At 32.5% G+C, this 13,638-nt stretch overlaps 1 protein-coding gene across 1 annotated transcript in view; it reads right to left on the bottom strand.

Moving 5' to 3' along the window:
* The window catches only part of LOC129228722 (histone-lysine N-methyltransferase SETD1-like), a 71,209-nt gene that overhangs the window by 14,821 nt on the left and 42,750 nt on the right, over positions 1–13,638 (bottom strand). Inside the window, exons 12-15 of the mRNA XM_054863407.1 lie at positions 12,115–12,349; positions 5,206–6,362; positions 3,784–3,941; positions 1,897–2,025 (exon numbers count right to left, since the gene is read on the bottom strand). Coding sequence (XP_054719382.1) covers positions 1,897–2,025; positions 3,784–3,941; positions 5,206–6,362; positions 12,115–12,349 — 1,679 coding nt within the window. The remainder of the gene's footprint in view (positions 1–1,896; positions 2,026–3,783; positions 3,942–5,205; positions 6,363–12,114; positions 12,350–13,638) is intronic.

The raw sequence follows: 13,638 nt of genomic DNA, 5'->3' as shown, positions 1-13,638 counted from the left end.
GATTACCGGTTCTGTCAAACTTTGCAACCAAACGAAGCATGTGTGTTAAGAGTAGATATTAATGGACAATGAACCAACACAATGTTCCTTAACATTCTATTTTTCTTAAACTATGCTATGCTGTCGGGAAATCGACACATACTTTGACAATTGAACATTTAAAAATCAGCATATTTATTCTACTTATTATAAGTTATCTTGTGAGATATTCTTGAGGAATTTTGCTCGATTATAGGAACTATATGATGCGGCCTGCGGCGGCCCCTTGCTTTGGCCGCCCTTGTGCGGCGCACACTCTGCACACCTGCTAGGATCAGCTCTGCTCCCCCCAAAAGGAGAAAAATGCTCCTAAAAACACTCTAAAAATCTCAAAGGTGAGTCATTCCATGTCAAGTGACCTAGGGGTCCCCACTCGACCATCTCCGATTTGGATGAAATTTTATAGAGCAGAGATGCATTTGAAACTAATCTATGCAAATTTTTACCTTCCTAGATGCAAATCCTGAAGATCTAGGATCTACGAAAAATGTGATTCAAGATGGCGGATTAGCTTTTGGTGCCAAATTGCCAAGTTTACACCAAATTTAATAACACTGGAATCCTGAAATTTTAGGCGCTTAAAGTATGTTTGACGGTTAGTATATTCAAGTATTTTTGTGAACTTTAGCTCGTTAGTTTTGTGTAGTATGAGCCTGAACTTGTGAAAAAGTACGATGGGAATTTTTTTTTTCTGGATTTTAAGTTGTCATAAAATCTGAACAAAAATAATTCAAAAGCTCTTACTGCGTGATTCCATTGGGAAAGTGCTTGTTTTTAATGGGTTACAGTTACAGAGCTTAAATATCTATTTTCTAAAAGATATTGTGATTCAAAGTGGCAATCAAAACCGTTCAAGTGAAAAATAGCCTATTTTCAAAGCGCTATAGCTCAAGTTTGTCACCTCGCATCGTTTTTTTGTTTATACCATTAGAAAAAACACATTTTTTCCTTTCAAAATAATTTTTTTTTATGGTGTTCTTTCAAATAAGGATAAAAAAATGTCGCAACGAATAGCCTTGTTACATCTCAGATTACGTGACATTTTATAACACTGCAAGCCTGAAATTTTTGGAGCTTTAAGTACTTTTGGTTGTCAACACATTCTAGTACTTTTGTGCATTTGAGTTCATTAACTTTTGTGTAGCACATATGCAAAGTCTTGAAACAACGCAGCAGAGAAACTTTTTCCTGGATTTTAGAATGTCATCAATTCTAAACAAAAATGATTCAAGTGCTCGGACTTTGTAATTCCATTGTCTATATGCATGTTTTTAATGGGTTATAATTGCAGAGCGTAAATATTGATTTTCTAAGAGATATTGGCGTCCAAAGTGGCTATCAAAATAGTTTGGATCTAGGAAGCTGAAAATTTGCATAGGTTAGTTTCAAAGGCATCTCTATGCCTCTATAAAATTTCATCCAAATCGGATGCACCATACCCCCCCCCCCCCCCTTCCGGGTGGACACTTTTGACTAACCACTCAAAAGCCTGGTTATGAACTTCTGCATTGGAATGCCCATATCATCTTGTCACTTTTGCTCATTTTTGCTTTTACTTTTTCTATTAAGTATACAGTTAATATTTTATTGCTTTTTAAATTTGTAGTTTGTTTATTTTGAGTAATACTTGTTGTATACCGTTATCTACCACAACAGGTCATTTGATAGGCTATGGTAGAAATAGACATGTATTAAGTGTTCATATGTTTAGTGTTAAGAATTTGTTTTCATAAAATCTTTTCAGAATTTTTTCAATGTACATCAAAATGAAAAAGTAATGATATGGATAAACACATTTAATATTTTTGAATTGTAAAACAGACTAGATTTTTGAAAACTGATAAAAATAAATCCTACCTTCAGTTGATTAAACTTCAGTAAATCGCTGCAGAAGTCCACTTCACCAAACGATGTCAAGAGACGTCTCTGATTTGATCTTGCTTCTCTATTAGTTTGAGCAGTTGTTTTTGCTTTATTTGTTGGATCCTTTTAAAAACAGTTTCAACATTTAGAATTCCAAAGTTAGAATTTAAAACAATTAAGTTTATTAATATCCATCACATACACATAATATACAGGTACATATGTTAAATTTTTTTTTTCTTAAAAGTCTTTATTTATCATCTTTTTACTAATTTAGTTTGATGTGTGTCTGCTCGGGTGGAATCTTGTGATTGATTAACTAAATTTCCAAGAGAAACTTTTCGAACATAGTTCAGAATCAGACAACTTACTTTTCTATTTGATTAATTAAGAGCTCATTTTCTTGAAAAAAATATTTTTTTTTCTCTCTTTTCAACATACATACACTAATTAGTAAAAATCAAACCCTTTTTCAGAAAAATCCAATTATCCGAATATGCTCCAGTCGTCCGGTTCCAATTGATTTGGACAATAGGAGTTCTACTGCAGTTAAGTTATAAATGCATCAATTGTCTGTTGTGAATGCTCTATAACTTTCCTTTTAAAGCTTACAAGTATTTTGATTGCTATTAAAATTAAATTGCTAAATTTTCTGGAGAATTTGTAAGAAATTCGTAATTTGTGTGGGGCTTTGAATCTATATGATGCTTAGAGATTATTTTATATTTTTTAGTTCCTTTCAAAAACATGGTACAGTAACACCTCGTTATATTGCGCTTTTCGGGGGAGAAAGAATAAGCGCAATATATCCGAAAGTGCGAAATAATCAAAGTCATTAAAAATAGTTATCAATCCAACATACAAGTAAATTAGCATTCACTCTTTGATATGATTTTCAAATGGTTTTGATGTAATTCACAAATGTACTATCACATTTACTAAAATTCAATAAACAGGATTAAAATTTAAGTTAATTTTAGCATCAGAAAGGTACAAACATCAAATGGCAAATGAAGATGATCTTTCTCAGCTACCGCAAGATAAGAGTTATCATTCTAATACCCTCTTATTCTCAATAGACTGTAGAATCTCTACGATTTGCTGTAGAAAGGATTTGAAAAGTAAAAGTAACCATATTGTTTCCAGAAAACTATGTGGCCTGTACAGATCATTCTTCCTTTCTTTGATGCAAATCCCGATTTGTGCAACCAAGCACAAATCTTTTCTGTACTAATAGGCAGTCAAAGAAGGGTGTATGCTTTCTTTTACCTTCTGTATCTCACTCATTGTAAAGGCCTTAGTATCAATACAAAAGAAAATGTCAAGTAGTTTACAAACTGTCTTAAACTGAAATAATCTGCGGATGCATACATTTAGATGAGAGGAATTGCTGCTGCTTTTGCAGTGAATTCAGAAGAGTAAAAGCATCTTTGTTTTGTTCATTGACAAAAAAAAGAAGAAAAAGACCTTTATCTGAGTGATACGACATGTTTTCATAAATGGTTTCAAACTTAAAGGAAGGTCTTTTTAAAAGGCTTTAATGTTTCAGGAGACAGAAGAAAAGAGCGACATATTCGAATGAGCAATATAATGAGGGGTTACAGTACATTAAATCTTTTTTTTATTACTTACTTTTTAATGATTTCTTTAAGAGAAAAATTTTACTTTCACAGTGCACACAATAATTAAACAGCATAGTGTCATATAATACTTCATAACACTTTTATTTTGGCAAGTTTGAGGTTGAATTTTTGAAAGAAATAAAACAGAAGTTAAATTCGGTAAGAGAATAGTTTAAAAACAAAACTAAAGTTTGTTACCATTGAAAGCTATGTTATTAATCTAATTAAAATATATAGCTATGTATATACTTACAAGTACTTCACTGTCAACATCCAAACTAACAGCTGCACTATTATTGTAAACAGCTTTTTCTTTTACATCTAATTTGTAGTATCCTTCACACCTTGCACAACCAGATAAATGTGTTCGAGCACTTTCATCCTTCTTCTTTTTCTTTGGTGGGGATGGAATGCTAAGTAAGCACAGTTAAAGAAGAAACATATTTTTCTGATATAAGTAAAACTTCTAAATACACTTTTTCTGTATAAAAACCTCACATTGTGGATTGCAGAAACTATCTTGGTTAAGCAGGAGTGGATCTGGGAGGAGGGATCATGATCCCCACTTATTAGATCAAATATAAACTGCTTTTCAAGGACAAATTTTGACATGCTTCCCAGATTCCTTATTTATGCTTGAATATTGCATTTGAACACTCCCCCTTTCGAAAATGCCACCACCAAAACTAGTAGTTGGTTCTGGGCTGTGGTACAGATACCATAATAAAAACAAATGTTTGAAGAAAAGGTAAGTTTGCTAAGAAATGTCTCCAAACTGTTTAAAGGATCTCTAATAGTAGAGGAAGTAGAAGTGTTTGCACTAAATTACGATTGTATAAAGAAGCATTACTAAAGAATTTTTTCCTCACTAAGAAACATTATGTACAACTAATTAATAATGTATTAATCAACAATGAATTAATAATTAAATTGAAAATTCAGTTTCTTTTACATAAAAACAAGCATTCAAAACATTGTCTAGTATTAGCAGTCTCTCCAAATAATGTTCTTGGAAAATCAATCAATGCCTTAAATAACTTTACTTTAAGACAGTTTATCCAATTGTCTATCTGCTGCAATGTATAATAGGCTACAAAAATGTGAAAAATTTCCACAGTAGTTATTCACAGGTTTATAGTCAGCAAAATGCATGGGCACAATGATTCACGAATAGGCCAAATTTAATGTGGAAAAACTAAAAATCAGGGCAGTAAAGACGGGAAAAATGGAAGAATTTTACATGATTTTTTACTAGATGCCTCAACTAAAAAACTACTAAGTAAATAATTTAAAAGGTTTTAAAAATATTTTTATGAATCCTAAAAAAAGCCAAAAAATCCCTCTGAACCGTTAAAATATTTAACTTAGTTCTTTAAAGATTTCCTCAAAAAGTTCAGAATAAAAATAAAATCTCAGAAATGGTCATAATTATACAAACTGACTATACATTAATTTTAATGTGCAAATTTTTCCACACGTGTTTTTTTATCTATTCTTTCTATTTTTGTAAGGGGAACAGAAAACCTTATCAAAAGCAACTTCCCATTGTCATATCCACACTTGTAACGCATGAAAGTGAAAAGTTTAACTAAGCGACCATTAACTGTACAGTTTGTCCTATACATTACAAACATAAACACACTACACAAAACAAGTAAAGATAAGAAGACTGAAAGGATATCAGGATGATCAACCCAATGAGTATCATTAAGCCAAAACCCTTGAGTGTCATCTTGAAGTAGTGCATCATAGCTTTTCTGTAGGTATAAAATATCTTCACTGTCAATGCCATTCTTTAAAAATTCATACAGAATGTTCATTTCTTCCACAACAAGCCGTTTTGGAAACGTAAATTCTGGCTGAATAACAGGTTGTTTGACTTCTTCAACAAAATTCTCTTTAAAATTATTTCTACTAGAATGTCTTTTACGCTTTAGTTTCGTTTTTCTTCTTGGCATGACCTTAGGAGGTGATGGAGGTATAACAAAAGGAGGTTCTGGAGCTTCCCACATTTTAATGTACTCATGATCAGCTACAACCTGCTGGGGCCCACGAGCAACAGATTCTATAATAGAGTCCAACGTTTTAGCTTTTGGTTCAGGTTTTAAAACAGGTTCTTCTATTTTCATGGGAGGTTCCGGTGGTATACAATAACTATGCTCAAAAATTAATTGACTTGCTACACTGCCAAAATAATTTCTTCTATATTCAGCCTGTTTATCCATATTTTCGTATAAACGAGTTTCATCAGCCGAAAGAGTTGCTTCTGAACTGTAATCAAGATCCCCATTTGTTACATTTGAAGCAACTTGGAAGTTCTGCTCAACACTTACTTCATCCAAGGATTCTGTTTTAACGTCAGCCACAGCTAAATTTTTTGCTTCTACTACAGGTTCAACAACTGGCTGGCGTCCAAAATCTGCAAATATTGACGCCAGCTCCATAAGAGCTTCAGAGGCTTCTTTGGCTGTAGAATCTTGACTCTGATCTTGTTGAACAACTTCTGGAATAACTTCATCAACAATCTCTTTTGTAGGTGACTCTTTTTGAATTTCAAGTGATTCATTTGGAGAAGGTGCTTTGTCATCTTCATCAGCTGATTTTTCTTCATCACTAGCAGTAACATCTTTATCTTCAAGTTCTTCTTTGTCACTCGGAGGAAGTTCTCCTTCAGAGATATCATCCAATTCATCGCTAACTTCCATTTTTTCTTGCTCCGTTTCTTCAGCAGTTGCAGTTGAATCAAGAAACTCTGATTTCTCATCCTCATCAGCAATTTCATCCTTGCATTTCTCAGACTGAATTTCATCTAAAATACCTTCAAAAGTTGTTTTCTCCCTATAAAACATTAGTAACAATTTAAAAGAAAGAAGTATAAGAGGAGGTAAGAAAAATATTCATAAAAATTAAAACATAAAATATACATTTAGAATAAAACTGATTTGGCAATGCCTGACTTGAATTAACAAATTCTTTAACTTAATATTGGATTTCACTGAATTGATTATTATGTTAAAGTTTCCTCTGTTCAGCTATTTTCACACACTCAATCACTGTCATCAAAAAAACCCTTGCGAGATTAAAATGCAGGGAGTTCCAAAATTAATTCGATAAAAAGAAGGTGCATGAGTGATTGTTGTAATTGATTCACTTTGAAATGTAAATTTTTCTCTGCAAATACCAGGGTTGGCAAGTTTCTGCCGAAGCGGTTAAAACCACTGGTAGAAACCGGTTAAAACCGGCATGGCAAAAACCACTTTCTGCCACATTTGTGGCAGAAACTGGCAAAAACTCACAAAATGACAAAAAATTAATTACTGACATACAATAGAAAATGCACGGAAAAACATAATTAGTTGTAAACCCCAAAGCATACTTTAATTACAATATCTTCTCAGTTAAAGCTTAAATGTGACATTGTCTTAACTCTGCTGTTGGCTCTTAGAAAAGGTGTTTTCTATAATCTAAACAGTTTCTCAATTTAACGTGCACAAATAAGAAATTTTAGAATAGTCTTGCTACAGAAGAGCTAGGAGGCAATGCACCAAGGAACAAGCAATGTTTGTGAAACTTTCATCTAGTGCATATTTTTCTAAACTGGTCTACCATGCAGTAACTATAAAAATGGTACAAATTTGACTGGAAAAATAAGTTTCGAGAAATAGGGTCAATTTATTTTGCAAAGCTATGACACAAGGGCAAAATATCGTACAATAATATTGGCAAGTAAAATTCGGGCACTTTCTTCTTGAAGCACACGATAATTTCAATCACAAGTAATTTAGATGAAGCTTACATAAGCATTCAAATTACAATCAGTAATGCCTGTTTAATTCTGTATGTCACTCCTCTTTCCTGAGCACCCGAATTATTTCTCGTCCTTTCCAATATTAATCCAAATTTTTCGGGCATCTGCAATTGAAAAGTTCCCTTTCTGAACTAAATTAAGGGCACTAGCATAGGATTTTATTTTTTTAAATGATGAAATAAAGTTTAATTTCTTAGTTGACTTAAACAAATATCATTTAATAATTACTTTAGTTATTAAAGACGCTTTTAAGTTTTTGCCGGTTTTTACCAGTTTCTGCCGGTTTTTACCGGTTATAACCAGTTTCTGCCACTGGCACGGCAAAAACTAGTTTCTGCCGGCAGAAAGCCAACCCTGGCAAATACACTACTCAAGTTTCAGGGATACTCGATGCTAAGAGAGTCAAGAGTTGAGGAGCAATCAGAAGAAGAATGAGGTTCCTCTCGTGATGGGAGGAAACCACAAAAGGAAAGACCACAAAGCAAGTACGAAAAGCATAACAGCAGGAGATACCCAGCCATGATTAAATGGCATAAATGATACAAGATGATTCATGTGGCAGATAAAAATAATTGCAAATTTAACCACAGTACTATAAAATGAGGCTTAATTTATCAAAAGGGAACATATCCACTTTTTAGAAAAAATCATTTTATGACATTTTCTAAATCTTTCAGATGACTTTAATCAAATCCCTTCTCTCAAGAAGTCCAAATGTGGAAAATCCTATTTTATTTAAGGGTAAGGTGTGGTTTTCTGATCAAAGAGTAACATCTGTCCTCTGCACGTTTTATTTTGAACAAAAGGGGACATATCCTGAAAGAATTTGTAGTGACTTTTAGATACCAAGGAACACATGTCCAAAATCCTTAAATTTTAATTCACTACTTTGATAAGAGAATATGAGAAGGTGAAATATTAGGGTTTTGGTGAAATTGGAATTCTCAACATTCAGGTTTTCGTTCAAAAGGTCACATATCCAAAATTAAGATGGCGATATCTCTTTGTTTTTTTTTTTACACAAACATTTCTTACTCTGGGCCATGATTTGCTGTGCTTTAATGCTCAATTCTGTGCCCAGAGAATTTGATAAGACTATTTCGCTCTTACCCTAACTCGTTTTTTTTCTCACCTCCTGAACATTTTTAGAAAACCGATATGTTCCCTTTTGATAAATTAGTCCTCAAATGCAAAAAAGAAAGAAGAAAAAAAAAAAAAAACTCTACAAAACTGCCTTTTTTTTTCAAAAAGCAAATTTAATTGATGCTTCTATTTAAAGGGCACAAAAAACTCCAGGAAAAGAAACTTTAATTTTTTAAAACAATGGAAAGAAAATCCAGGAGAAAATTTTAATTTAATTTTTGCTTGCAGAGTTTTAGCTATGTCTGATTTCTGCAGTTGCCTTACTGTTTTCAATCTGGAACACACCAATAGAAATTGTCCAAATTAATTCCAATGCATAAGATTTGATTTCATTAAAGACATGTTACTTATTATTATGATGCATTTCTTCAGTTAAAACATGAAAAATAAGGAAGATTAAAATAGGCAAGTTTAATCTAGTGGGTGATAGTGATTTCACAAAAAAATACTGGAAAGTACTGAACATAAAATTGCAGGTGGGGGGTGGGGGGGGGGGCATTCTTTAAACTTAGGCCTCTAATCATTAAATAGACAAAATTTTGTACATATAAGCATTAATTGTTTTTGATAAACCTACAAGATACAGTTCTTACATTCAAAGTTTCATAAATCAAAATATTGTGCATTTGTTTAATTAAATCGTTCATGAGTAAAAAAGTTACTCATGGACAAGTATTAATATTTATCTCCCAAAAAAACTATTTCAGGCGAAATCAAAAGATTCAACAAATTTTCAATTTGTTTCTCAGAAATTCTTCGAAAGTAATGAAAATTGCACTCGCAACTGAATATATTGAAAAGAGTTGAACTGGATGCAATGTATAAATCTCCTAATCAGTACAAAATGAACTCATCCAGTTTTACCATATTTATCAATACAGAAATAAAACATCAACTAGAGATGTTAACCATGTATTAAAAAACATAAATAATTAAATAAAAAATAAACTTCTGGCAGCGATTTAGCATTTAACTTTTTGATATTTGACACTCATAAAGAACATAGAATTCCATTTAATACAGTTCAACTTTACTATTTTAATACAAGTCAAAAGAAATTTCATCTGTTTACTTATTTATTAAGCGCATTAAATATAAAAAAAAAATGAGAAAAATCTGATTCCATAATGGATACAAAGACATTGCAATTTTCAAAATGAAGGCATCAAAACTTTTTAAAAGATCCAGCAAATAAAAGATTTTATTTCAGTGAATTATTTTAAAATTGCATTTTGAAACATCTAAGATTATCATTAATATCTTTTAACATAATTGAAGCAAATTAAAATTATCAGAGTTTCAGCATTAAATGTTTTAACAAACATAAAGAACATTGTTTGAAAAATATAAATTTATGATTTCAATTTAAAAAAAAAAAGAAATTTAAATAATTTGCATCTAAATACAGCAGAATTGGGTTTCATACGATCGCATGTAAAGAGGTATCCCTTTTCAAAACAAAGGCGTCAAAAGTATAAAAATGGCAACCCAAAGAACTTAATAAAGTAAAATAATTTTAGAATTGCATTTCACCAGGTCTACACCATGAATAAGATTTATAATTATCGATATGTTTGCCGACAATTGGCCGTTTGTAAAATTGGAGTATGGAAAAAAACAATCGGTGATGGCAGGGAAAAAGCATAATACGCAAAACTCTATTTCTGGTATTAACAAACAAAAAATAAGATTTCCTGCATAATACCGAAACACAATCATCCCTATTAAATTAAATACTTGAATAAATTTTTAAATAAGCAAGTTATCAAAGTAAATCCCTCATGAGAGCTTCATTTATTTCAATTTGCTAACACGAAAATGTGTAGGTAACACAAACCTTTTTATTATTATTATTATTAAGCAAAGGAAGGGGGGTTTTAACTTTTTATTAAGGGCATTTTCAAAAATTTAAGTACAAAAGAGTGAGAACAAAAGATGAAAACCAATAATCCTAAAATCTCTGGGAGCTTTACATGATTCCGAGGAAGTGTACCTATCTACTCTGATTCATTATATTAAATACACTAAGCACACTTAAATTGGGATAAAGGAATTATGCATATTCATTTTTATTATGATTTAACACACCATGTTATTATATAAAACTAAAGGGATGATGACCAGGCCATCATTAAGGGTCCGGCTTTGAGAAATTAGTGTATTTATATATAAGTGGGTGTGGTTTCTGTTGTTTTTTTGATAGAATGTATAGAGTATATAACCTTTGCTCCCCCCCCCCGGTAGAAAATTAAAAAATGGTGTGTCTGCTGATAACAAAGAACATTCATTAAATCATCTGATTACATGATTAAAACTAGTATGTAGTGGCCATCATGAAACTTTCTTCTGTATCTTTCTTATAATTCTGATTCCTCCCCATGCTTGACGAGGAAGCAATATTCCCAACAAAAACAAAATTACACACGCCAAAACTTGACGGCCATCCCAATTCCCGATTTACTTCAAAAGCAAAGCAAAGAATGAAAATTGAAAATTATTTTAAAAGCTTTGCTTAAAATAATTACAAACATTTATTTGTTAACAAACACAAGATTGCAACAGTTAAAAAAGTTAAATCATCGCGATTTTCTGGTTATTTCCCGACAATTAAAATCATGGGAAATATGCAGACAATCTATTACGATCTATCTTTCTTATTGTTGCAATTATAAAGCTATTTTTATTTACACGCACACAAAAAAAATCAGTACCCCATGGAGCGATTGGCGCCAAAACTGAACCAACGCCTGTTTACGTATGGATTCACATTTACTCCAAATTTCATCCAGAACGTAGCATTACTTCTTAAGATATGGCACTCAAACTGAAAAAAAAGAAGGTTCGATAGTGACACCCCCTTTTCAACTGTTGACACCAAAATAGAATCAGCTCTTATATCCTCTAAGGGCTACTTGTCGATAAATCTTTGTTTGATTCTGTTCATAATTTCTTGAGATACAACAGTCACAATTGACGAAAAAAAAAGTGCTATAGTTAAACCCCCATTTGATCTATTGACAACAAAATTGAATCAGCACCTGTACCTGTTAGGGGCAACATATGGACCAAATTTTGTTTGATTCACCCAGTTACTTCCTGGGGAATTGCAGGCAAGCATAACTCAAGAAACGTCCCATTGCTCCACCCCCTTGGAGGAATTCACGCCAAAAGCCAATGGGCACGAGTTCACATAGCGGCACATATGTGTACCAAATTTTGTTTGATTTCATGCAGTAGTTTTTGCTGTAGAGAGGCCACAAAAAACTGGTCACAGACACATATGTGACACACACACACAGACATTTTCCAAAAATGGTCGAAATGGACTTGGCACACCTCAAAACGTTCGAATCCGTCAAAATTCGAAAATTTGCACGAATCCAATACTATCTTCTATATATTAAATATAGAAGAAAGTAAAAAAAGGAATTAAGACATTCTTATATAGGTACATAAAGAGCTTTTAAAAACAAAGGGCACATTCAATTAAAAACTCTTTAAATTAAGTAACTTCATCGATGAAACTAATTTAAAAGGATGCATAACAATTGAGTTGCATTGTTCAATAACAAATACTAGTTGTAATTCAATTTTCAAAATCAAGGGAACTAAATTTAGAAAGGGCATAAAAATTTTTACCTTGTTTCTTTCTCTATTTTTGTACTGCTCTCTATCTCATCAGATTCTGAAGATTCAAGCTCTGCTACTTTTGCTACTGGCTGTTTAGCATCTGGTAATATACCTTCTTCTTCACTGGCAGCATCTTCAGCTTCATCATTTGACTCACCTTCACTTTCGTCTGAAGCAAACTCGGATTCATCAGAGCCACTTTCAGATTCTGATGATTCATCTTCAGCAGAACTTGACTCATCATCTGAAATGCATTAAATAATTAATATCATTATTGTAAGTTATTCAATACATAATTCATGACAAACTTTCAAGCTAAAATTCCAAAACCAAGTAGTTGTGGAAGATAAAAACATTTAGAAGTGTTTGTAAAACATAAACTTAATGTTGATTTAAATTTCATGCCAGACAAATATCTGCTGCTAGTACCCCTGTTTCACTAGAGCATCCAGAATTTACCTTCTGGGGCAGGAGTTGGTCATAGCCATCTTTAAACATACACAAAGTAACATTCAGTAAGTTACCGCCCTATAGCCAGGGCTAAGGCAGAAATGCATGAAAAACACCGCCAGCTCAGTCAATTCCAGTCCAGGACTGCAGTTTCGTGCTTATTAGCACTTATCAGCCCGGCATAGGACTAACTGAGCTGGAGGTGGAAAACCTATTAAGGAAGCCAAGAGTGCCAAACCACCAAGAGTTTTCCACCTCCAGCTCAGTTAGTCCTATGCCGGGCTGATGAGTGCTAATAAGCACGAAACTGCAGTCCTCGGCTGCAATTGACTGAGCTGGCGGTGTATTTCATGCATTTCTGCCTTAGCCCTGGCTATAGGGCGGTAACTTACTGAATATACCTTCCTTGCCTGCAAAATTCGAGTTGAACCGAACCATTGTTTCGGTCACTCGTCGTTACTGTCAGAGCTTAAGTGTATAAAGGTTTCCCCTAAAACCCTCAGTCAGTTCTGTAACATAACAAACAAAAAAAATGTTTGTAATATTTGTTTTGTATTAAAAAGAAATGAAAAATGAAACTAAATACTTGTTCCTTTAAAGTTAAGTATTTTCGGTAAAAATATTAAATCTGACTTTCTGTATTATTTTAAGTAAAGTTATTTATAATTATTAGTTAATTAATAGTTAAAGTTATTAATTTATTATTTACAATAGTTGTAATTCTAATGCGGCATTGGTAAAAGAAGTAGGTGTGGCATTGGTTGTAATTCTAATGTGGCAAAATGGTGTTGTAAAAAATATATCAATTAATTTTTGTAGTGACAATAATATAGTTAACATATGTCTATAGACTAATTTTTGTCTGCAAGAATTGATCGTTGAAGCAATATTAATTTCTAAATTTCTATTCTGTTAAAAAAGAAAAATAGAATTTGAAGTAGCTACTGATATAGCTTGGCTCAGGGGGAAAACAATGTTCTTATCAGTCAGCTGTATATGATATTAGAAGACTGCTTTGAGGAGTCGTAGGTAAGATCCAAATAGTTGATTTTATATGAGGATTTCAGATTGGCTAAGATACAC

Source organism: Uloborus diversus, chromosome 8 (assembly GCF_026930045.1).
Source record: "Uloborus diversus isolate 005 chromosome 8, Udiv.v.3.1, whole genome shotgun sequence".
Classification (NCBI taxonomy): domain Eukaryota; kingdom Metazoa; phylum Arthropoda; class Arachnida; order Araneae; family Uloboridae; genus Uloborus; species Uloborus diversus.
Note: the sequence above shows the minus strand (reverse complement) of the source record. Positions and strands in the feature narration are given on the sequence as shown.